The 26,038-nt window shown below is 41.2% G+C and overlaps 1 protein-coding gene across 3 annotated transcripts; it reads right to left on the bottom strand.

Moving 5' to 3' along the window:
• Positions 1–26,038, bottom strand: LOC146664598 (SITS-binding protein). 3 transcript variants are annotated; one of them, XM_085411763.1, is made up of 11 exons: positions 25,736–26,038; positions 24,997–25,659; positions 22,043–22,214; positions 13,156–13,363; positions 12,834–12,984; positions 6,129–6,326; positions 5,395–5,663; positions 5,178–5,314; positions 4,658–4,779; positions 2,719–2,898; positions 1–2,602 (listed from the first exon to the last, which is right to left on the bottom strand). In XM_085411763.1, exons 2-11 carry the CDS (start codon positions 25,465–25,467, stop codon positions 2,429–2,431), a joined length of 2,082 nt encoding a protein of 693 aa, XP_085267889.1. In that variant the 5' UTR covers positions 25,468–25,659; positions 25,736–26,038; the 3' UTR covers positions 1–2,428. The 3 variants fall into 3 exon arrangements, with proteins under 3 accessions (XP_085267889.1, XP_085267890.1, XP_085267891.1); XM_085411764.1 differs by having other exon boundaries at positions 24,997–25,447; XM_085411765.1 differs by lacking the exon at positions 1–2,602 and having other exon boundaries at positions 2,761–2,898; positions 5,182–5,314.

Below are 26,038 nucleotides of genomic sequence, written 5' to 3'. Positions count from 1 at the left end.
ATGTAAACTTTATTGCAACTTTGTCATTCTATGTTATCTGATTTACAGAAGAGAGAAAAACACTTGTAATGGCACAGTCATTGTATTACGGTCATTGCTGATACTGCAATAATCTAGACACCTGTGTCGTCCAGATTTGTGGCATATTAAGGCACATGGCTCACTCAGTCTGTAGAGGGAAGGAATAACACAACAAAGCTTTTCCTGCAACTCCTACATTAACCTACCAAAGCATTCCATAACAGCATTATATAATGGGAAAAAGAAAAGCTCCGCACATGAAGGGCTATGGGAAATCACAGTGTGTCCATTGTACATTCTGCCCCAGGAGACATTAAGACGTTAATGTGTTCACAACATACTGCGTTGCACTAAGACATCCGGTGATCTGATAGGAAACTTCATTAGACCTGAGTGTTTGAGCTGATACAGTCAACTTTTTAGATCAAAGTTACACAATCAATTTAGTTGAGATAAATGTTAAGTTTCCAGAGTTTGTATCCTCACTGTTTGCCATTTAAGATTTTCCTTTATGGAACAAATTGATTAAAAAAAAAAAAAGCAACACTGACAGTTGACTATAAAGAGCCGAGCTTCAGGGTATAAAGATTACGTCTCTTCTTGGACTGATTTTAAACATAATCAAAAAATAGAATCAGTCTCATTTACATTTCATTTGCTTAGAGCATTAAGTCTGGGTTCAAACAGCTTTTACAAGTAAACAACTAAACTTAAGAAAGTGATAGAAGTGTAAAGATAGTCCAGAGAGTAGGCTATGTAATGGTACACATGAGGAGAGAAGCTGAATTACTCACGAAGGTTTATGTCAGGTGGGCCTCTGCACATCTGTGCTTTCAACAATTCCAGCAATTTCAGGTGAATCCTTCACAAATACTTTGTTTCTCTCCAAAAAGCCAATTTCTCATATGCAAACATGGTATGCTTACAACTGAGAGCATTGTATTTATTTGATGTGGCTCAACATTTGGAGAAATATAAGTTTTGTACTTTATTTTTATGGTGAGAGTAGTAGTAGGTAGAAAAGTACCATCATATGACACATCGATCATATGTCCCTATCAAGTAATTATAAACTGAAGACACTCAACGTTTGCATAGAAATTGGAAAATAAATTTACCGGTTTCAGTAAAATAGGCTTAAGAAATAACAAAAATACAACTTTTTGTTTTTCCATTTCGGTTTTTGTACAGAATAGACAAATGAGAAATCTCCAAAAGAGTGATTTTTAGCACAATTGGAAGTCAGATTTTGCATCTTTTGGACCAAACTATCTTTATACCTGGTCCAAAGTCTTTCACTGAGCCTCACAGCTGCTGCTGGTGGATTCCTACTCATGAATGGGAGTGATATCACAGTCAGATTATCAGATAAAAAGGGTCTGATTACATGTATTTATACAAAATCTCCTTTTCACCCATGTGGTGTCATCAGCAAGGTTGTCTTTACAACTTAATTCGGCTCACATGTAAGAACACATCAACAGTCAGTAAAGAAAGAGGCACTCACTTAAAAGCGCTTGATACAGCAGGTTAAACTCTAATCTAAAATTTAAATATATGCAAAGTTACGATGAAAGTGGCTTGGCCTCAAGTTCATCAGCATACAGTACAAAGGGACATTCATGGATGTCTATGACTTAACTATTCTAAGAATATGAACTATGGGGTGATAGGCTGTTGTGTCTAATGACTTTGTAAAGCAATTCATATACGTTACTTGAGGTACATTCATCTTTCATAAAACATCGGCCCTTTGGCCTGATGAGTTCAAGTAAGAGCCTTTCCATAGAGTGAGCAAGACATATGGTACCATGGTGCTTGTATGTAGCTTCCTGTGTTAATTTCCCGCCAGTAAGTGTTTCTCTCAAAAGGCCCTTTTAACCGCCTTCCTTGTCTTTCTGCATCTTCATTTGGTCTTCTTGAGAAATTCAGATACTTTTAAGCAAACAAGGAGCTTGCTTTGTTCCTCCTTATGAAGAGAGCCAACAGCAGCTACAAATTTAAAGACTGTAGAAATGCAGTATGTAAACACACATACTTCTCCAGAACCATTAAAAAAAAGAAAACAAACAAACAAACAAAAAAAGCAGCAGAGTGGATGAAAAAGTCCAGAAACAAATCACTAAGAGGTAAAACCATTCAGCATAAAAAAAAAACAAATGAAAAGAAGACAAATAACATAAAGGAAAAAAATATTTTGAACCATAAAGTGCAAGTATAAAAAAAAAATATGTATATACATGTATGTATATATTTCTACAAATCGTCTCAAGGCAGCACTTGAGGCAGGGTCAATGGTCTTTAGTAGAAAAGTGCAAGTTAAGAACAGCACAAGTACCTAAAAAAAGAATTTGATTCAAAACAGTAACAGGATAAATCACGTGACTCTGTGGGACAGTCATCCGAGTCAGCTTCTCCGTAAGAAAACAGCCACCTCCGTCAGGGGGACAGGGTAGTCGTGCAAGAACGTCCCCCCGTCAAACACCCGTGCGTTCTGACTGTCCTGCCATTGAAAGCCCCCGTCAGGTAAATATATATCCCTCTGCACTGCCCCCTTCTCCACCACGGGTGCCACTAAGACCTGAAAATAAATACGTATCAGGGAGATTGCACATGCGTGACATCAGGATACGGCTGAAGTTGCTAAAACATGCCAAGTGCATTAGATCCCACATCATCAGAACTCCATTAACTGACCTCATCTCCGATGAGGAACTGGTCATTGATGGTAAAGGTCATGGAGTCAGTTGGATTGAGCCACCACATTGGGCGATAGATGGGGTTTCCTGTCACCTGCCACTCCTCTGCATACTTTTCAATCAGCGGTGCCACATCCCTCTGGTGCCTTGTTAGGTAGTTCCGAGTTAGGTTTAGCACCTATGGATTACCATTTGAGACACGAGAACGAACATTATTGTGGATTACAGTAAAAAGAAAAAGAAAAAACAAAAGAAAACAATTAGGATTATAACAATCGAATTAAAATCCATCGTTGCCTTTTTCTTGGGCAGTATTTTCATTCAGAACCACTTAGGCCTTTTTCACATCGTTCATCCAAAGAATCTATTTTCAAGAAATCTGGATCAACAGAGTAACTGAAACCAGTGACCAGCCCTTTCCTAAACTAAATCATCCACCGCAAGGATTTCAGTACAAGAAAAATATTGACAGTGAGGTCTGCTAAGGACATTTGTGCCATCTCTACACGCAGACTCAACTCAACAGTCACTCATTGTTGACTTAGTGGGTTTAACTCTGCCAAAGCCTTTGTGCTGTCTCCCTTTGCCCAAACGACTTCAGCATTTCTGGAAGGGTCACATCCTCTTCAGAGTCTCACGACAAAAACAAAACTTGACCGCCTCTATAAAAAAATGTATTTTTATGACTTGGGATTGAGACCATTTGTAGGAATGAGCCACTGGTTTGAGTGAATCTTTCCCTAATTGAGAAGCCAGGCATGTGTGTGGCTTTGAGGTTTTGCTGCTATTCGATTCCAACGTATTTGCTGCTGTGACCTGTCTGTGACCGACTGCAGTCTCACACATTCTGGAAATAAAGGTGCACCACATTTAAAACTGTAGTAAAAATGTCTATAAAAGAGTCATTTATCATGGGCAATGCAACAGTCTATCTCCACTAAAATATCTCCCCGCTCTCACTTCATCTGGGTTTATGAACTGAAGACCATGCAAGAGACCAAAATGGAAAACATTGCTGCTGTCAAATGCCTCGCCGTCCAAAAAGGCCTATTTTTATCTTTGTCACACAACACAAGTCACAACTAATATATTTTGCTGCTTTAGCTCCCTCCTAGTGGAAAAAAATTCATTTGATCACTCCCACTCTGTCACACTTGTCAATTACTCATGGAAATCTTAATTGCCACAATAAAGTATTTTTCCAAGACTTGTCCTCAAATTCATTATCATTCCTGCTGAAGTGGCCCTTGAGAGTGAGAGCGAGCCATAAATCTAGAATAGGGATTGTAATTCAGACCAGATGGACTCGTAACCACAGGTGAATGAGATGAGGAAAGGCGGGAGGGGAAGGGGGTTAGGGAGGGCATTACCCTTCTTCCTCTGCAGGAGCATAAAGCGTTTTTTGTTCAGGAACCTGAGCTCTGGTAACACATTGTCAAAAGCATCAATACCTGTCATCAGAGACTTAAGGCTTTGTTTTCCTGCTGTGCATGGTGAATAGTGTGTTCCTCATTTCCCATGGAGAGGTTCATGGTTCAGTCCTGCCCCTCCTGCTGAGGGGAGAGTCAGATCTGAGTTTTGATAGATCAGGTCTCAGCAGTCCTCTAGCTCCTCTGCAAAAGAATCGGTGGGAACTTCTCAGCGCTTGACCCTCAGAATTGAGGGCTGGCTGTTGGGCCAATGAACCACTTTTTCAACAGCAGCATGTGGGAAGGAAGGATAATCTCCCACCCCCTTTTAGAACATCTAATTGGCAGCATTCACACCTCACTACACTTGATCTCTCCACAGTAAATCTTCACAAGCGAAAATCTGGTTAGCAAGTCATGAGCAGAATGTGAACCTGCTAGGTTGTCACTAATGTGGATGACACAGCTGTAATGGCACCAAACGCAGGCTGCTGCCGGGTGGCTACACGAGGCAGACCGGTAGTATACCTGGCCCTCCCCGAAGATCCAGGGTGGTGTGTGGAAGCTCATAACAGGAAGAAAGGCTGCAATCTCCAGCCAGCGGATGAACAACTCCTCATCTGTGACCAGGTCTCCAGACAGAGAGCCACCTGTGCAGAGGCAGAGAAAAGACAAAAACAGTTAAACAGTGGGTACTCGTGTGGCTTTTTTAATTTGCAGATTTAAGACAATGCAATATGATGTACGTTGGCTTCTCTATTTTGGAAAAAGATCAATTTATCCTTTTAGATCTGGTTCATGTTAATTACTGGTGTTTTGCAAGCTAGTGTGGGCTATAACATTGTACTAAAACTATCTTGATACAACTCATACCTCATATCTAATGAACAATTTAAGATGTTTCACGGCAGTTATATCAGGCCCATGTTTTACTGACAGCTCCCAGCTTTGTCCAAAGCAACACTAATCAAGCGCTTTTTTCAGTTCTCACAAAAAGGCAAAAATATCACTATGTGATAAAAAAGGGACCCATAGGTTCTCGTATTACCTACTGCATCAGGAATGAGGAAGTTGTATCCCAGCAAAGTGTGGTGCAACAGGTTGGGAATGAAGGCCTTAAGACCCATCGGGCTCCAATCAGACTGCAGGGGGGTCATCCTCACAAAGAGTGGCTTGTAACTGGACCTGAGACACAGAAAAAGTCCTAATAAACACAAATGTGCCTTACGGGAAGCAATGTCATTGTGCATTAGCTGACAGATTACCGTGTCCCTGCAGTCATAATGGTGGAATCTCCTATCCTGGTGGCCAGGTCAGCCAGCAGGCTGATGTACTTGTCTCCACCCAGAGCTTGCGGTGGCCGCAGTGCCTGCTCCTCAAACAGATTCCCCTCGCCCCCTTCCAGCATGATGTACTCCATCCCTAAATGGGTTTGAAGGGCTCCTACCCTGTCCAGGAACCAGCTCACTGCTCCTGGATTTGTGATGTTCAGCTTTACACAGAACTTTCCTCGCCACTGACTCATCACAGGGATCTGGGTAGAGGGACAGAGGCAACTGCATTCTAATTGGTGTTTATTTTACACTGCTATTATTTTCTCTGTGGATAATTGACTAATTATAAACCGCAGTGCAACTGCTGCTGCAATTATAGATTTCCTGGTTTAGTCCTACTGCGTTTGCATTGCATTGCTTTTTTAATTTGATCAAACTGGAGCTGATTAATGCAGAGAGTCTGCAATGCAGGAGGAAAATATCCCCAAATCTCTGTCTGGTTTCATGTTTGACCGAATAGAGTGTTTTAGTAGCGTGAGGAAAGTTAACTGTCAGGGAAAACTGTACTTAGCATGAAATAAAAATGTGGTGGGTTCTTTATACTGCCTCCCACAACAACAAACTAAATGAAAATACATAAATCTCAGTTCAAAGTTCAAATGTGGATTACTGTGGACGCAACTAAGTGGTTTACAATATGATAGTGTGTGCCTCTCATGCCTCACCAGCTGTCCCTGAGGGGCTGAAGGGAGACTGAGCCAGTAGGCCTCAGTGCCATCAATAAGGGAGGTGTGGAACTGTGTGGTGTCCACCCCCAGGAAAGGGGACATGGTGATGGAAATGTTAAGAAGCTTGACAAGTGGGAGGTCCCTGGTCAGTCTCTTGGACATCCCCCTTTTCCTGCTGTTGAGGTAGTCATGGTCCTGCAAAGTAACAAAAAGACAGACAACAATTTTAAATTAATAGTTTAATGGTGCTACTAGCATACACCTTTGCAAAGTTGCTTTGCAGAATTGTAGCTTTGAGAATGCAACTTCTGTCAGAACCATTTGACATTTGCTAGAGTCCTTTGGGAACTTTGCATTACATAACTGTGGAACAAGAAAAATCATATGTAAAATAGCTGTGGGAGGAAAGGCTATATTAGCTCATATTGTTTAATTTCTTAGATCCCCCCCCCCCACTAACCATTCATTTCTTCTGCTTTTTTTTTTTAATCCAGAAAGAAGTAAAATGCAAAGAAATTCAAATAATGTGTTAGACTCTAGGCTTTTATTCTAAAAATTTACTTTAATTTCTATGTAATAAAATTAGAAATAATGCAAACCTATTAATAACCAAATCACTTTGATGCCAGTTCTTGCAGAGTAAAATGGAAACTGTAAAATAAAAATTAACAGAGTGACTGAAAACGTATGGACTCTTGTAAAACTGGAGTGAAAGGGGATCATTGTTGCTAGCCACACTTCTACACAGCCTAATGTGTTAATTCTGTAAGTTTCCATGCAGGATTTTATGCTTGGCTGGTTCTTTATTGAAGTATGAAGGGAGTGAAGTGAGGTGGTACCAACAAAACTGGTGATTAATATCCTTAATATCCGCCATCCATCATGATTGCATATTATTCTGTATTATTATTTTGTTTCTGTTCTTTCACAACTACTGAAAATGCAATGGAAACATTACCAGTGTGTACGTATATAACAGGATGTCTGGAAATAACCTTTTATGGACTGATTGCATTTCTGCCTGCATGGTCTTCTGCTGTACAGTCTGGGTCATATCTGAGCATCAAGCTGGGATTACTTGCTCTAGTTGGCTAAGGTTCCTTCAAATCTCAGCACACCCAGTTCTTTGCCATCCTGCAGTTACCACACTCAGAGCAACCTAATACCTATTAGGAAAGGCTCTGTTTGTCTTCTCTCAACTATATTTGTTTTGTAACGGAACACCACCAGGTTCTACCAGGTGTTGACACGGAATGACTTGACTGTGGTCCGGTGGTGTCGTTACCAGGCAGTTTGCAATAGCATTTAGGGAAGGGAACTGTATGAATGTGCAGCTGAAAGAATATCTGAAAACATATTTGATGATGAAGTGCCCCATTTACATGCTGTAAGGCATCACAAAGTGTCCTGAAGATTTGATCGGCATTTTGTGGAACTAAGTTCTGTTAGGCAAAAAACCACAAACAAACAAACAAACAAACAAACAAACAAACAAACAAACAAACAAACAAACAAACAAACAAACAAACAAACAAACAAACAAACAAACAAACAAACAAACAAAAAAAACAAAACAAAACAAAACAAAACAAAACAAAACAGGAAAAACAAACCTAATCTGGCTTTTGTTTTTCTATGTTGTAACATTTCACTGAACCTGTCCTCCCTCCCTTGTTCCCTGCCTCCAGTGCTCTGGAGATCCACTTAAGAAAACTCCTTCATCTCTATCTCTGACCAGTTGTGGGCCTCTGACCAATGAACTCTTACCAGATTTACTACCTGTCAGGGTTCCTGGGTCGTTGACTTAGTGATTTCAGTTTGTTCATGTTCAGTTTAGTTCGCCACATTAATGTTCTCACTTCCTGTTTTTTCCCATGTCAGCTTGTCTCTTGTGTCATTAGTCAGATTATGTTCAGCCCTGTACTCACCTGTTTCCAATCGTTGTTCCACCAGGTCTTTGTCGTGTCATTGATGTTGTGTACGCTGTCCGTGTTTCCAATCCAATAAACCACCAGGCGTCACCTACCAGCGAGTCCTGCGTTTGGGTTCCTTCTTCCTCGCCTCCACACAAAACCTGACAGAATGACACGACCCGTGCTACGAAGACACGATTGGAACCCAGCGGACTCGGACCTCTATGAGCGGCAGGAGGCAGCACTTTCCCGTTGGGCAGAGGAGTTCAGGGGAAAACAGCGGAGAGAGACCATATCTTCGAGGGGACTCGCCTGGCTCTGGGCAGGCCTCGCAGACGCCGCGTTCCCCCACCTGCTGCCTCACCTGCACCGGAGCATTTGCCGCGGAGAGTGGGCGTTTCTCGCCGTGTTTCAGCCGCTCCTTCTCTTGCCGCTCCGCTCCTCGCTCACACACCCGCCGCCTTATTCACTGGACCTCCAACCTCGCCATGCCACAGTTGCTCTGCCTCCCAACTCTGCTCAACGGAGGCTCCCGCGCCAGAGGCTCAGTTGTTTACCCTGCCCGTTTCCTCTTCCCGGAGAAAGCGGTGCGCACGCCTCCATAATATGGACCATTTTGAGCAACTCCCGGTGGTGAGTTCCAGTGATTGTTTTTCGCACTCTTCGTCTGACTCTTCACTTAAAAAAATAGACTCATCTCTGATTCATGGGGGGTTTCCCTCCTGGACGATGATGTGGACTGGGAAGATTTTTTTTTTCTGCTCCCCCAAGGACTGTTCAGTCAAAGACTGTGAATAGTGGTGGCAGAAGGACCAGAATAATCCCTGATAAACCTGGCAGTATCACACACCCAGTCATTATTTCCACCCCTATCAGTCAGCCTACACCCAAACCTGTGCCAGCTCCCAGGAGGAGGGCAGCTGCGTCCCAGTCCACTCCTGCACCCGTCCGTGTTCCTCGGGTGGGTGTGACTGGCGTCCAGTCACCTTCCATTCTTGTCCCAGCACCCAGGCTGAGGGCAGCCAGAACCCAGCCTGACCTCCCTAGAGGTTCGGAAAAGCTAGCCTCTCCCCCTACTAGTCTACCTCTTCATCCACCTGATCCAGCTTTCCCTGGTTAGGCTAGCGGACCTGTCCCCTGCTCGGGCACCAGCTTTACTAGCCCAGGCTGCAGCTTTATCCCCTTCACTAATTCAGTCGTTAGCTCAGCCATTAGCCTCACCAACCTCTGTTGATCCTTTAGCCTCCCCAGTCCAGACCCCTGTAGTTCAGTCTCCTCCTGTCCAGTCGCCCGCAGCTCAGTCGCCTCCTGTCAGTCCAGCGCCTCCTGTCCGGTCGCCTGTAGCTCAGTCACCCATCCTCCCACCGCCTGTGGTCCAGTCAGTTCAGCCTGTAGTCCAGTCTCCTACCCAGTCACTCATTCACCATCCTGTTCAGTTTCCTGACCTGCAGCCACAGCATCCAAAGCCAGCTGTGAGGGCTCCTGGGTTGTTAGTGATTTCAGTTTGTTCATGTTCAGTTTAGTTCGCCACATTAATGTTGTCACTTCCTTCCCACCCACCCCCCTGTGTCAGCTTTTGTCATTAGTCAGATTATGTTCAGCCCTGTACTCACCTGTTTCCAAACATTGTCGTCATTCAACCTGTGTATTTAAGTTCCTCGGTTCCACCAGGTCTTTGTCATTTCGTTGATGTTGTGTACTGTCCGTGTTTCCAATCCAGCCAGTTCAGTCAAGGCTGGACTGGGACAAAAAATCGGCCCGGGCATTTTGACTAGAGACCGGCCCACCAGGATAAAGATTGAAAATGTGACGTCATTCAGGGATAAAACCGCAAAGGATTCTGGGAACTTGTGGCAAGAGGTACTAGCGCACGCAGGCTTTCAATTGAACTCACTTACACAGCGATAAAAAGAAACCCAAAAAATGGCAAGAAGCTGTTGTATTATTAACTGCAATAGCCGGTCGCATGACAGCCACAGGAAGCCGACGGGTAAAGAGATCGTGTTTTTTTTTTTTTTTTTTTGAAGTGAAATTTTTTTAAGCCATGTTTCCAAAGTAAGAGCTGATGGATGGTCTGGATATACCAAATATAACGTCTCAGAACACCCCAGCTCACATGTTAGTCTGCTCCAAGCATTCCCACAAAGGTCAGAGTTTTGTAGTAGTTAATACGTCATTTTTCTTAACATAATTGGTGATATAGGTTACAAGCAAGTCTGGCGCTGAACAGAAATTGTCGCGCTATGCTCCTTTGTTTATTGTGCATAAATAGTGAATTGTTCTGACACAATATTGCGTTTCGCTTCTGTTATAACCATGGTACACTGACAAAAACATATACTTTTATTCACAGGAAAAAACAGTTGTTTTGTATCACTAATTGTCCATTGCGATTACAATATTATTGTCACTGCTACATTTCTGTAATGCTACTGTAACCGGTTTCTGCTTCATCCCGCTGCAACAGTTCGGCCCAAACAGACTCCTCGACTCTGCGTTGTGTAGTGTTTTTAAAAAGACAGTCTCTGATCGATCGTTGCCACTTTATTTCCTAAATGGAAACAACGGTGTATTATCAGTGCACAGGCTCGCCATACACCACTCCGCACAGCACACTCTCGTATGGCTACGGCAGACTGGCAGCGATTACTGCAGCAATATTACAATTTCTAATATACAATAAAATAACAGCAACAACAAATGATGTACCTGAATGGAAACAACGGTGTATTATCAGTGCACAGGCTCGCCACACACCACTCCGCACAGCACACTACGGCAGAACATCTCATTAGCATTCCGCTTTAGCATACAGTTTCACACATTAATAAACAAATGAAAAGTACATAAAACTGGTGTTGGACATGTGTCCACTAAGCACTTATTACACTCGGTGCTCGTCAGCTAATCAAACATGTTTTATGTGTCTGTACTACTTAGCTATATTGTGTGCGGAACAATACAACTCACCTCTCGTATGGCTACGGCAGACTGGCAGCGATTACTGCAGCCAGCCACACCGAGAGGGGGGGCGCTGTTTCCCCATTACACTGATATTTGTGGCAAGTGGAATAATACCACATAAACACTGTTACACTACCAGAAATTATTTCCACTACTAATTAATTACCGTTGAGCTTAAAGGTCCTATTAATAAACTGTTAATGAATGTGTATTTATGAAGACGATTTGTGAGACTGGTAAACTTATGATATGTACAATAGTCTTTCGTTCTACACGGTGCATTTCAAGGTCCTGCACCCATCCGTCGGTAAACTGTACCCGGGCATGTTGCAGTGACCTGAAGTTACTAAAGTTCATGAGTGTATGCACTCACTCCAAGAAGCGTATAATTATAAATCTGAGCGTGGTGAAAGTTGGGCAGCACGCTGATGTCTTTTGTCCACTCTTTCACTCCTTTGATTTTTTCCTCGTATCTTTTCTTTGTCTTTTCGTCGAGTCTGTCTTTGTACGGACCGGCATTGTTCTCCTTTTGTTTTGTACATTACTTTTTTGTGCGGCAAAGAAAAAAAAAGAAGGTATTGGAACCGGAGAATGAACGTTTTGCGGTGCTGCAAATGTTTACATTTGATGCGTACTTGGATTGTTTTGCCACGAGTTCCCGGCATGCAATGCGCGAAAATCACGTGATTGCTAAAGAAGGGGGAGGGTGCAGCCAGCCTCCTCGGCTGTAATTGGTCCAGCCCAGAGTCGATCATGACCAATTGGCCAATCCAACACCTTTCATTATATATACCCTTCCTTAAAAAAAAAAAAAAAACCCCATCGGCCCATAAAAACAAAAAATCGCCAGCGGCCCACCGGGCAAATGCCCGGTATGCCCGATGGCCAGTCCAGCTATGAGTTCAGTCATTTCAGTTCAGCCAGCTATCTCAGTTCAGTCAGCCCTCCGTTGCATGTCCTGTTTCATCCGCTCATCATAGTAAACCACCAGGCTTCACCTACCTGCGAGTCCTGCGTTTGGGTTCCTTCTTCCTCGCCTCCACACAAAACCTGACACAACCTCTGTGGTTGAAGCAGTGGATTATGAAAATCTGCAGCTATGCAGCGGAAGAAATGAAGATGAATGAAAAAAGAATAATATACACATCTTAATTCTAGTCACTGGGTTAACAAACTTTTCTAGGCTTAGTAAAAGAAGAGAGCTTCTACTGAAAATAGAAACTCCATGAACTGGCTTCTCATTTCAAGACCTCGTATCAACAGACTAGTAGAATTGAACATAAAGCATGGCCCCTGCAGCCAGCTATAATGTCAACACACTATATTTGTAATGTTTAAATAAAAATTTAAGCTAAATACAGCTGATGCCTGCATCCGCAAAACTTCTATCTCCATCATTTGATACCTGCAATGGCAAATGGCAGCAGCACCGCAGCAGGTGGCCCAATCCACCAGGAATGTCCACTTCAGTGCGATAAAGCAAAGGTTGCATTCGAAAATGCTGAAAACAGCAACCTTTTATGATGCAGTGCTGACTTTTTATAATCTATTTATTAATATGAGAGCTCACACCTGCCATACAAAAACTGTCAAGACACTGAGTGTGTTACCAATCCTTATCCACTATTTGTTAAATCCTGTTGGTGGGTTAATTTTATTTTTTATTTCATTTAAACGGTTTAACCAGTGGGATTTTTATCCGACCCAGATTGGGTTTGCCTTAGCAGAATATTTTCACAATGAAAACTTAACTCTGTCACAGCCTTTAAAGGCTGGGAGAAGACACAGCACAGTTCAGTAGTCAGTGTGTGTCTGCATCATGTACCATATCAGAAAGGAGGGTGGTGGAATGTTCATTGAGGCTGATGACTCCCTCCCCAAGCTGGTGTCTCTTCAGACGATTCGAGAAAGTCCTCATCTCCCGCTCCACCTTCGGCCCTGAGTCCATGTTGGCGAGCAGCTTCCAGAATGGCAGCCTGCGGCACACACACAGGAATCAGACTGGAACAGTTAAACACAGTTGGCTCGCGAGACTAAAGTTTCAATCGGTGCTCACCAACCACACCAGTGCACCGCTGTTATAATAACCAGAAGTGAAGCAGAGTGAAATTTACATCTGGTCTAATCTAAATCTAAACTGAACTAACCGCAGTGCTTTCATGTTGGGCAGCTCCCTGCTGTGCTCCGAGAGCTGTTGCACTGCTTCCTGGTGAGCAGCTTTTACATTGTGGGCCACACACACAGTGTACTGCAGAGGGAGTCGCTCCATACTTGGAAGTGACTGTAGGCAGAACTGCTGTCTGCTGTCCAGCCCGAGCTGCAGGGGGATGTCAGGAGATACAAGCACTGCGACACCTGCATGGTAGGAAGCACACAGGAATGGGCGTCGGTCATTAGCTTACATTATGCTTGTGGATGAAACCTTGCTTTAAGGAGTCAGATAAACAGCTGCAATATAAAGTCACAGTCTAGGTCATACACTCATGCGAAGGAAAAGTCAGGTAATTCAAACAGTTATGATTTAAAGAGGCAGAGATCAGCGCAAATAAGACAGTCCATTGCAAATTCCACTTATATGACATAGTGCATGAGTGTTACTGAGACCAGTATGAGTATGACGGATGGAGTGTTGTGGGAGGTAGAGTGCAGCCTGTGTCAGCTAATATTGCTCCACTCAGATGTAAGAAAAACACTCCCCAGAATGAGATATAGCAGCACACAGTTGGATGAGTTTACCCTGAAACTACTGGCAAGTTCTAAGTAGGTAGGTTACACTGCAGACCAGTGAAATGAGATTCAGGTAGCCTGGAAAGTAACACTGAGGGCAGGGTTAGAAACATTTTTTATTTGTCCATTATGCTTGCTTCTGGGCAAACACGAGCATTGAATGTCCCGTGCATGTTCCCTCTCCGAATAACAAAACTTACCAGAAATATTGAAGATTTGAAGATGATTTTTGTCTACTTTATCCTTCTAAAACCTTGCAGTTAAGGGGGCCTCTTTAGATTTCTGCTACTGCATGCACATACAGTCCATCAGATGGCTTGCATAATGACAAGATTATGTGTAGCTGAAAATTGTATCTGCAGATGTAGTTGCCCTGGAAGGAATGCCCCATTCATCTCAGGTTACCCTAACCCTAACCACTTCTCCCCTAACCTGACTCCCACCTTCTCCCTCCCAGCTTTAACAACCTTCAGTTCCTCTGTGCTCTGCTTGGCTATGTTTCTGTCCCATCTAATAAACTGAGCCATTAACACAGACCCTGACCTCGTATTGAGATTTTGCAAAAGCTGCTCAAAGTAACCAAACTGGGGTTTAAGATTTGTGACCAATCAATGGACAGATTAGACAGTCTGAGAAACTGGTGAGACCTTGGCTCATTTCAGCTGCTCTCTCTAGTTTCAGTGGGCTTACTGTTCTCATGGAAGCAGGGACCAGGAGCAGGCGGGATACTCGTGTACCAGTTTATAATCAGATTAATAGTTTCAGAGATCAGTATTTAAAAGCCTTGTGAGGAGCCTTCAGCCTCAGGGTAATTCCCACGTGTTTGCAATGGATAATGTCAAAGAGATACTGGTAACACCTCAGCTGCCTCTCACAAGGTATTAGGTCAACATCCACGTGTTTGTTACAAATGTATAAATGGCAGATAAATGCAGATTTTATTTAGGAAATATTTATGATAAACATTTAATTTTATGTATTTCTGACATACAGAAATATTTTCAATAACAAAGGAGTTGAATGGACGCAATAGAAGAAAGTTGATAAGGCAAAGGTGCTTTGAAAGAGTATGGTGGTGTATGATGTGGTTTGCAGAGAAAATTATAAAGATTTATAGAAGGATGGAAGTGGAAAGAAAGTAGTGGAAACATACGCAAAAGGACTACACCAGACAGCAAGAAGCCTCGTAGACTAATGTGCTGCTGAAGCTGCAAACAGTGGCTTTTACTAAAGTGCATACAGAGTGGAAAATGGAGTTGAATTTGCCTTCTCAAGTCATAATAAATTTTTGTTGGAAATGACACTGCAGAGCCTCAAGGAAATGAGACAAACTGATCCTAAACTGCTGTACCTGTTATTCCATCTCGGATTAAACGTGCATTTTTGAAAGTTAAGTATACCAAATCCTGTCGTCTGTTTATAAAATCTTACTCAAAACACTATGAACGCACTGGTGTGCCTTTTTTCCTGTCAGGGAGCTTCTCATTTAAAAACAACCCCCCACCCAAACCATTCTAATCCTGTTTATTTATTACGCTCTATAAGATGCAACGTATGCTAGCAGGATTTATGATCATTTTAAAGAAAATGAACAAGATTTGAAGCCTTAAGTTGCTCCCATAGTGGTGTACCCAGGAGGTGAGGGAGATTTTTAAAGCAGCTTCTTAAAAATTCCCCAAAATTCAATACATTTTCTTTTTTCTTTTTTACTAGCTCTCAAAAAGTGACATTTTGTGACTGGTGGAAAATATGCTCTCGCCTCGCCTCTCGTTAATTTAAAGATTACACACGTTTGCTGTACAGATCTGATTGACGTTTCTCAGTTTTGTAGCTGTTGACACGCAAATCAAACAACTATCAGATATATGTGGACATACATTAATTTTCACGTACACGTCTCTCAGGCACACCTTGTTCAATGTGCAACTGCAGCTTTCCAAGAAAAACAGTGCTGAGCTTATAGGACCATAAAGACTCTTTGCTCACTTTCACTCAGTCTGACCTCAACATCTGTAGGTGGTAGCAGACCCTGTGCACCTTCACCAGGGTCGGTAAGGTTTTAATGTGGCGCCTAGGATCCTTGAGAGTGCTGGTCTGAAGGAAAATGCTACTCTATGACTCCCTGCTGCTGTGGACCAGATGAACTGCACTCGTTTACCTGTCATAGTTTTACTGTTCTTTCTGACAACCGTGCAAACTTACAGACCTGACTAGGGGTTAAAAAAATGTGCATTCAAACACTAACCCTGTGTGTGCGAGTTTGTGTGTGTTTGGCATGTACTTCTTTAACAATGGAAATTTCGTTTTTGTGCCCAACCTCAAGAAATTGATGGCCACAAAACTGGGACATTGCCATTGTAGTAAATTTCCAATCCCACTTATTGAAGAAATAATGAAACACTAAAGAGGCTCTCTCTGCTCTACTCCTATCATCAATCAGTTTTATTGTTTCAAGGGTGAGACACTGTGTTCTGTACAAACATTACAGATGTGTCCTTTTCACTACCAGCAGATTGGATTAGACAAACTCTAAAAACTGTGAGAGCTGATATAATACTTTTTGTTTGGCTTCAGTGGTGACGTTAGCAAACCGTTTAAACTCATATTCTGACATTCTCACTTGAACAAAGATTTCACTAAAGCTCAGGGTTAAAGTAAGGAAAGGGAAATGACCTGAGCAACCACAGACAAGTTACGTGTCTATATGAAGAGTACAGAAGCTGTCCCGTTGTTACACCCTTTAAAAAGTCTTTCTTCTGTTTCTTGCCTGTTGTCCTTCATGGAAAGTATAAGAGGTCAACTGTGGAAAATGTTGTGGGGTGATTTTCATTCAGTAGTTCTCTCATACAGGAGATGACAGCTTGCTTTTAACAAAGCTTCAGCTGGCTAACGGTGTCATTCTTGAAGTGTTTCACATCTTACTTTGCAGGAGTGTCGAGGTTTCGGGGCAGCTGCCCAGGGACCTCGTCGTGACCTATTGAGCAACGCAGATGAGTGTTTTGGAGCAGTGTCCTACGTTTGGCATCTTGATCTCGGATTGGTTTAAAAACCAATAAGAAAATCATCTTTAAAACATTTCCAACGAGAAGATATTTAGTAAAAATTAAGAACACAGTTAAGAGAGCTAGATTTCTTTTCTGATTTCTTTTCTGATTTCTTACTCTTTGGTACTCCGTAAGCCTTATTTGCGCTTTCAATTACTGGTTAGGAGAAAGCGAGTGTATTTAGTCTTTGCATCTCCAAAACATTTGTAAAAAGCTTATAGCTTGGATACCTTGCATTCAGATTGCTGAATGACATTAAAATTTTTTGATAATTATCTGTTTTTCTTTTGTGGTTTCCTTCCTTCCTCTTCTATTGCTTTCCATGAAACTGAGTAATGGAAACATGTTTTAGCTTTAACTGTTCTATCCCTTGTCAACATAAAGCTCCGTTATATTAGAGACAGAAGTCACGTGTGCATGTGGAGGAAGTGGTGTAATATCTTAAAGAGTTGTTGTAAAGTTGTTGCGAGGAATCTTGGAGAAAGCGTGTTCTGTGTGTTTCTCTTCATGAAAAAAAAAATCTATTAAGAAAAACTAGATTCATTACTGGCTGGCTGAGCACAACAGGAGGGGGACATTTAAAGTAGTTACACAATCACATTTTTAAAAAACTAACAGGTTTGCTCTGAACTTTCGTTTGTAATAACAATTCGGAAACTCACGATGCAAGCCAAACTTCAGCTCAGTACAAAGCATTTGGATACAGGCCATGGAAAAATGAAGTCTTTTATATATGAGAATAGAATTTCTGGCAAATAATTCACCTCTCACTTGTGTGCCAACATCCAACAATTATTTTACACATAAATCCTGCCGTGTTAATTAGTCACACACGGGACAAAAATGGCTACTTTGCTTTCAAATCAATGTGTTTCAAATAATCGTTTCCGCCGCTTGTATTCCCATTACTGCTAAAGATCTCATTATATTATAATCTATTTCATTTTGTTTGTTATTTTAGGAGACAAATAAAGAGACAGTTTTCATCTGTTACTGGTTTGTCTACTTAGTATTGTTTTAAGCCCACAGGCAGCACACAATAACAATCTTTTTGAACACATGCAGTATTCCCATGTCAAGCCTTCGGACCTCTAGCTGTAGCCCTTTTAATATGCCATTATAATGCATGTGATCTAGGATGCTACTTTGCTAATAGCTAATCTGTTCTTACTAGTCCAGTTGTGTTTTTGAATGGATAAAGACAGGTGTGGCTGTGATAAGTTCCTCCAGTTGGAAACGCTCTCAAATGTCACTCTGCTGCATGGTGGCATGCTGTATCTCTTTCATCCAGTTTCTCTACCTTGGCTTTACTTTGCTACTCTTTACCTCTCTTCTTGATTCTCTGTTTAATATGACCAATTACCATACATATATGCTCTGTTATCACAAATATTTCAATCTGTCTGCCATGGTCTTTAACTATCCCAAGGAGTCCTCTTAAGTTTTTAATGTCAGCCACAGCTCTATACTGCCCACAACATTTATAACTCTAGCTATGACTAACTAGAGTCAGTGTAGACAGGCCACTTGCAACGATCAGCGGGTTCAAACAGCTGTGAAGCCTAATGTTACGTTAAAACTGCATTAACTGTATGTTTGTTCCTCCAAAGCAGATTTATGAAGACAGCTCAGATGAAAGTGTTGTCAGTCCATTAATAATAAATAATATTAACCAAAAGTAAAGACATGTGGCGATTGTTTTACTTTTTTTTTAAAATTACTATTGGAATACTGCCTTCCCAAAATCTCCTTTTTTTTAAACGAAAAACAACACTGGAGTTCTTGTTTTAATACACATTACAATACACATTTATTGGCGCAGACATATCGCTGCATTTCAAATACACATGAACAGTGTGTACTGTGTGTCTATGACTGCATACGGTGCTGTGTGCATGCAGCTAACTCCTATTGAGAAGCACTATCCTAATCACGGTTTGCTGAGTGTTGGTGGACACAGCTGGATTTAAAAGCAACTTTTCTTGAGAAGAAACTGTTAGCACTTGGAAAGGGGTGAGGAGCTGTGCATGCTAATAACCAGTGATATATGATATAATTTCTTCTCTATATTTCTGTAAGTATTTTTCCATCTGCATTCAATTAGACTTGATTAAGTGCAAAGAAAGAGGAAAAAAAGCAGGAACAAATCACTTTTCTAATTAAACTTTCACATGGTTGTATAACCTCACAAATCTCTATAATGATATCCACACATGAATGTGGATTTTCTTTGCCACAAAAACTTCTGTAATTGTTTCCTGTCCCAATACTATTATCCATAAAAATGAAGCAGTTATGACTCAAACACATTATAAGATTTATAGCTGAATTTTCCATAGTTTTTTTTATTTGCATTTCATTTATAGTTCAGTTCTGGCTTCCAAGCTGAGTTTGCTTATTTTTTAATAGTATGACAGGTATTTGTCAGTGTCTCGACTTCAATAACACTGGAATACACGTGACATTACAGCCATAATAATGTTAAAGCAGCAGATTCTATTAATGTAGTCATCCCAAAACCTTTGCATTTGAATTTATCTCTATATTCTTTCATTAATGTATCAGACGTTTACACTTAGCCTGGCTTTTTAGTTCCATTTTAGTTAACTGGAATGTTTTTCCACGCTTTTACTTTGGTTTTGGTTAACTATAATAACCTAGTTCACAGTCATAATCACATTGGATTTTAATCTGAGATATCGTGTGGTTCTTTGGACTGAGCTGCTGGGCAGATAAGGAAGATAAACGCAGCTAATGAAGACTGACAAAATGCTCTTTCTATACAGATGAGAATAAAGTGTTGTTATTTTGCCCGGAGCAGCAAAATGAGCACAAATTCATTTTGATGCATGTAAAATGCAATATTTTTGTACAAAATATAAATGTAAATTCAACATGTAGAGAGACTATAACAGGGGTCATGCAAATAAAGGGTAGATACTAATAGAGTATGCAAACTACTCTGGAATTAAACCATAACTGGATATTAACTCCATTCCTCTTCTTTCTGTGTGGAGTGTGCATGTTCTCATTGTGTGTACTCTGTGTACTCTGGCTTCCTCCAAAAGTCCAAAGACATGCAAGATGAGTTGGTTGGCGACTCTAAATTGGCACAAGTGTGAATGTGAATGAATGCCTGTCTCTCTGTGATAGCCCTGCAACTGACTTTTGATCCTTCCTTGGTGTACCCCACCTCTTGCCCTATGACAGCTGGGATCGGCTCCAACCCCCCGTGACCCTGAATTCCATTACTAGAAAAAATGAATGTCTGGCTGGCTGGCTGGCTGGCTGGCTGGATGGATGGATTGATTTGTCTGGCATGTGACGTGATGTGGTCTGAGAAGGTGTCCATTTGCTGTCAGTTCTGACAGTAAAACACAGTACATCACTGGACTGCCTCTGAAACTCTGTCTCGTATGCCTTTTGTAAAAGTGGCTGCTAATTCACAAATGTACCAAGTTTACACCGGAGAGAACAGCTCTTTCGTGCAGTTCAAGCAGGTGTAACATTTCTACTTGCAGCACAGGACCACACAAGTCTGAAGGTTAAAGCCCTTGTTGGTGATGAAATGTTCTGTAGGTTACACAAATTACTTCTTTAACTAAATGGACCGAGAAGCTACTAGTTTGTCACACATCAGACTGATTATGTTGTTGGCAAATAAGGAAAATACATGAAACTTATGTTCTTGTGATCTGTTGGACTGGTGTCCAATATCTGAAAGCAAAGTGAGAAGTGTTGAAATGCTTGGAAAATGTCTTTGATCATGGAAAAACATTTTCTCTCGGGCCTAATGTGCACATTATGCAAATCCTGGAGCCAAACAAAGACATCCTTGAACTTTAAAGCAGGATATCATGTTAAATATACCTTTAATGCTCCAACAGGCATCATTGTCATTGCTGAGCATCAGTTTGCTATGTTTGGGGCTATGTATCTGTGAGAGGTTACTTGGCAACAAATAAACAGTTGATCTCATTGGGATCTCATGCTATCTCTGGCTGCATGTGTGTGCATGTGTGTTTTCCTCTCTGTGGAAAGCTAAGCAGATAAACAAAGGGTTACGGGGGTCCTAATAATTACTGGCATCCTTTCACAAGGTGGAAAAGGGATTTAAGTCATGTGACTCTCAGGCGAAGCCTGTCACTGTTACATAACATAGCAAAAGATATATGTGTGTATATGCGGTTGCATGCGGTTCCATCAGCATGTAAATGACTGTGAGTGAAGCTAGTGCTAACAATCAGTGAAGTCGATGATTATTTGTGTCGCCTTATTGGGTGATGTCACTGCGTTCCCTGTGGCAGGTTATTTGAGTTTTGTAGTTACTCACAGCTAAATCCTAAACCATTTACAGAGCTCAAAGATATTCACTTAAGGCCCTACACCTAAGGCCTGCATGTAGAAATGAGAATATGTGAATATTAAAGATTTTTTGAACAATGTCAGTGTGCTAATAATAATAATCATGATCTCAGATTGATATCGAAATTCGATAGGAACAAAGATTAGTTTATTTAAGCAGTAGCTCAGAAACCAACCCAACACAAAGACAAATTGAATCTCCATAGTCCATGAGATTTGTGTAAACGCACATGCACACACTCTCTGCAGACATTCTTCATCAGTCATATTAACCATTCACATCCGCTAACAGCCCCTGCCTCTCCCCCCTTTACCCCCGAGGATAAAATCTAACACCCTCAAAATAACCTGGTGAGTTATAAGAGTCAGCAGGGCCTCCATCCAACCTGCTCTTTTAATAGAAACAAAAGACAATTACTCTGGTATTCCTAAGAGTTAATTTAAGATGCTACAGGTGGCTTGATTGCCTTTGTACTCTAATCTCTGAATTAATAAACTGACATGCCACAGCCAGCATCGTGTTACACTATCTATGTGGCGAAGCCAACTTATCTAGTATGTTGTGTGTGTTTTAGGGACGCTGCTTTAGTACCATTTTTGCCAGCTAAAGCATAAATGCTTACATGAGGGGCTGAAAAGGGTAGGACAACACAACAACATCCACAGGGCTTCCCTCGCGCCCTGGGATTCACGCCACACATGGTATACCCACTCATGTGGGATCAAGTTTCAAGAGTCCTTGTTCTTGTTCTAACGCTGCACCAATAGCAAGCGTGGCAAACTGCCAACATCCTTACTGAGGAGACCTTTTTTCTTGTAATAACATAGCCGTGGAGAAGATTTCTAAATCCATTTCTAACGACGAGATCGAGAGCAAATCCCATCAGTGACCTCTTACCCGATGAGCCAAGGAAGTAGCGCTCCAGGGCAGAGCCGAACCCAGAGGGATTGTCCTTCAGATCACTGACGATGAAGGGCTGCATCGTGGTGTTCTGATCGTTGATCGGCCAAGTCTGACCCCGAACACTGGCACCCCCGTACCAGGATATGTTGGCCATGGAGAAGCAGTCCTGAATAAAGACACGCATGTGCAAATATACATGCAATCACACATTAAAGGGAAAAGGGAAAGAAAACCAGAGTGAAATGTTTGCAAACAAGAAAAAATAAAAAATAAAACAGTGATTAACTAATTCGATTAACTTTATAAAAAGCCATATATTATTAAAATAGTAGCTGAATTAAGTATGGAAAGAGTAATGTTTGTGAGGAGAGGGTAAAAAATTTCTTTTGGTTTTAAAACACTTTAGCAACCTCACTAAAGGGCACCAACATTTTGTCAGTATTTGACAAAATAATAAGAAAAGAAAAGAGAATAGAACAGAAAGCTTTTGGTTGTCATCACTGTTCTGTGGTAAATATAAGGAAATTAGAAGTACAGCAGTTGATGCATTAGGGCAGCAACTCTCAAGAACAAATTATTTAAGAGCATCTAAATATTTTAGGAGACTTACAGTCCATAATAAATTTCATTTCTGTTCTCAAATTAGGATTTTACTTTAATTTAAACAGCTACAAATGTAATAACATTATTCATAAAAGCATTGTATTAACAGTTTTTTGACTGGATGAGTTAATGTAATATTTGAAATTCAGTGTCAGTTAAGGTTGCATCTGGTATATCAGTGAATAAAATGCAGGGATTGAGCGTCAGAGAATTTTATTTCATTTTTTTAAACAAATGCTTCCCCTTCTGTCTTCAAGAGACAAATACGCAGAACTTAAGTTTATTTTTTCACGTCAGCAAATCTGGGCTCCATTAAGCAGTTTCAAAACAGGTGCCAAGTAGTCACCTGAGAGGCTCTGGGCAGGATTTTTGGAAATTATGAAAATAAATGTGACTTTGGTTTAGAAGATTTTCTGTGAGCAGTCACACCACATGACAGGGAGTTATGTCGAGGAATGTTCCAGTGGGGACAGATTAACCTACCCAAACTTTGCAACAGTTAAATGCTTCTGACGATTAAGGCAGGGGAAAGTACAGTAAGTACTTCACTCAGTGTAGTTAATTAAATGGCTTTAGAAAGAGACAGGAAGAAGCATAACAAGTCACCTACAACGATTTGACAAAATTTTTTGTCCCCTTTCTGATTTATTTATTTCTTTATTGTCTATTTGTCACACTTATGTTTCAGATTATCCCAAAAAATTAATATTAGACAAACAAGCCCCTCTTACTCTAACTCTAGTCCCACAGAATGAGACATTATCCACAAATGGAGAAAACTTGAAGAAGAGACAGGTCTACCAAAATTACGATGAGAGTGCACTGACAACTCATCCTGGAGATCACAAAAGAACCCAGAATAGCATCTAACTTGCCTCAGTTAAGGTCAGTGTTCATTATTCAGCAATAAGAAAGAGATTAGACAAAAATGGCATCCAATGGAGAGCTTCAAAATGAAAACCACCGCTGACCAAAAAGAACAAAAAGACTCATCTTGCATTTACAAAAAAAAAACATTTTGGCAATCCCCAAAATTTTGGGAAAAACATTCTGTGAACTGATGTGACAAATGCTTTTTGCAAAGTTTGCGTCCTGTTACATGTGGCTTGAAAATAGCAGAGTATTTCACTAAAAGAACATCCTATCAAGAGTCAAACATAATCATGAGGGTCTGTTTTGCTGCTTTAGGACCTGGACGACTTGCAGTTATTGATGGAACCTTGAATTCTGCTTTTTCAAGAAAACCTCTACCAGAAAATCCTGAAGGAGACTGTTCGGCTATTCACTGAGGCTCAAGCACAGAATGACCAAAATACACAAGCAAATCCACCTTCAAATGACTACAAAAAACTAAAAAAAATTAAGGTTTTGGAGTGACCTAGTCAAAATCTGGACTTTAATCAGAGTGAGACACTTTGGCGTGACCTTGAAAAGTCAATTATGCTCAAAAACTCTTCAATGTTGCTGAATTAAAACAATTCTGCTCAGAAGAGTGGGCCAAAAACTACTAGGACGACTAAGACTTATCACAAACACTGGATTGGAGTTCTTGCTGCCAAGGGTGATACAAGCAGTTATTAGGTTTAGGGGGCAATTACTTTTTCACATAAGGCCAGGTAGGTTTGAACAACTGTTATTTGCCACACATTTTTTGTGCTTAATAAATAAAATCATCATTTTAAACTGTATTTTGCATTTATTCATGTTATCTTTGTCTAAAATATGTGAAATTGTAAAACTAGCTTGATTATCTGAAACAAGTACCAAGTGTGACAAATATGCAGATAAATACATTTTAAAATGGAGGAAAAGAACACTGTATGTGCACATGTTTGTTTCACGTAGTTTAACATAATTCCGTGGCCATACACTGGAGATCAATATAAAAATCCAGTTAAATTTAAAAAAATTTATACAAATTTAAAACATTTATCCGGTTTTTTGAAAACGATAATCACGTATGCCGCAAGAAACACATTTAACTTTTTCTAAAAGGAGATTTCTACCATTTTGAAAGCTTCTCTTTTCCGTTAATAAGTTATATAAACAGATTGTGAGTGAAATACATTTTTTCTTCTTGATTATTGATATAAAATATATACTTTTAAAGTTCTTATTCTATAATATTTGACGGAGAAACTTTGCAAAGGGACCTGCTTATAAATTGTTGCACACTGTGCACCAGAAATAGGCTGTTATCAAAGCAAGGCAATGTCATTCCGCAAACTACAAACTACAAAGGGGGACATTAATGTTCCTAGCCTGAAGAAAGTGCAAAACTGGGTTTGCACTCCACATTTTGCTGTGATTTGTGTATTTCGTGTGCACATAAAGAGAAACATTACCTTCAGCTCCACATGACAGTGTACCGGTGCCCAAGTCATGCTGTAACACTCCGTCTCCGTATCCTCATTCGCTTCGAGCGAGATCTTCACCTCGGCCACCGAGTCCCAGGTATAGCAGAACTCGGTCTTATTGAGCCAGCACAGGTTCCTCACGAAGGGAATCTCTATATCGGGGTTCCCTACGTTCCCGACGTCAATTTCCACGTAGGTCTTATCCTCAGTCAGGGTCTGTATGAGCAGCGAGTGGGTTTTTCTCTCCCAAATCAGTCCGCTGAAAGTTCCCCTAAGGATCCAGTTTTTGTTGGGCTGGTCCACCACTTGCCAGTATATGATCCCGATGGTCATTACGAAGAAGACGGCAACCCCGAGACAGGCTATCGCTCCTTTCCAGGTCTCGTTCATCTCCTTCAATCCCGTATCCCATGTTACCTCTGGGATGGGGCTAGGGTTCCTATTTCGAGCGTGGGGCATGTTGTTTTTGAGATCAGCAAAGAGTCAAAGAGTAAAAATGCTGCAGAAATCTCTGAGCGTCAAAATCATCTGTTGCTTCATCATGTCATGGTGTTTTCAGTGAAGCTACAGTGTGAACCATTCTACTCTTTATCATTACACGGTTTACACTGCTGTTTTGGGTTTTTGCGCAATTGTGCCGGCAACAGAGACCTGTCATGTGAGGAAAGCTGTGAGAAAAAAAAGCCCAGCGCAGAAATAAAATGATATGAATAAATAACGGACTTACCACATACTGCTGATGTTTTAAAAGGATTGGATTTGTAAATAGCATTGGGTGCAGTGAGCTCTTAGGCAGCCTCAAGTAGGGTTTGGCAGCAATGCCTGCGAATAGCTCATAAGACGCTGTCTTGCTTGTCCTGCACTTTCTGACGTAACGCCGGGTAGTTTCTTCAGAGGAAAGGTAGAGAGGGGGAAATAGGGGATCAAGGGGGCCTGGCAGAGTCTTGGAAGTGCCCGCCGGGGTGAGGAGGCCACGGGCAGCCTGGAAGGGAGGGACCCCCATGCGTGCTCCCAGACTCTCCCTGCGCTC

Source organism: Rhamphochromis longiceps, linkage group LG7 (genome assembly GCF_057381845.1).
Source record: "Rhamphochromis longiceps isolate RC_006_pf linkage group LG7, R_longiceps_female_GT1.1, whole genome shotgun sequence".
Taxonomy (NCBI): Eukaryota; Metazoa; Chordata; class Actinopteri; order Cichliformes; family Cichlidae; genus Rhamphochromis; species Rhamphochromis longiceps.
Note: the sequence above shows the minus strand (reverse complement) of the source record. Positions and strands in the feature narration are given on the sequence as shown.

What these genes read in the sequence shown, in the direction of transcription:
- LOC146664598 (XM_085411763.1), bottom strand. Translation starts at nt 25,467, where the DNA reads ATGCCCCACGCTCGAAATAGGAACCCTAGCCCCATCCCAGAGGTAACA. An exon ending in CCCAACATGAAAGCACTGCG is followed by an intron (nt 12,985 to 13,155) that starts GTTAGTTCAGTT and finishes TGTGTGCCGCAG; the next exon opens with GCTGCCATTCTGGAAGCTGC. An exon ending in AGTTCCTCATCGGAGATGAG is followed by an intron (nt 2,603 to 2,718) that starts GTCAGTTAATGG and finishes ATTTATTTTCAG; the next exon opens with GTCTTAGTGGCACCCGTGGT.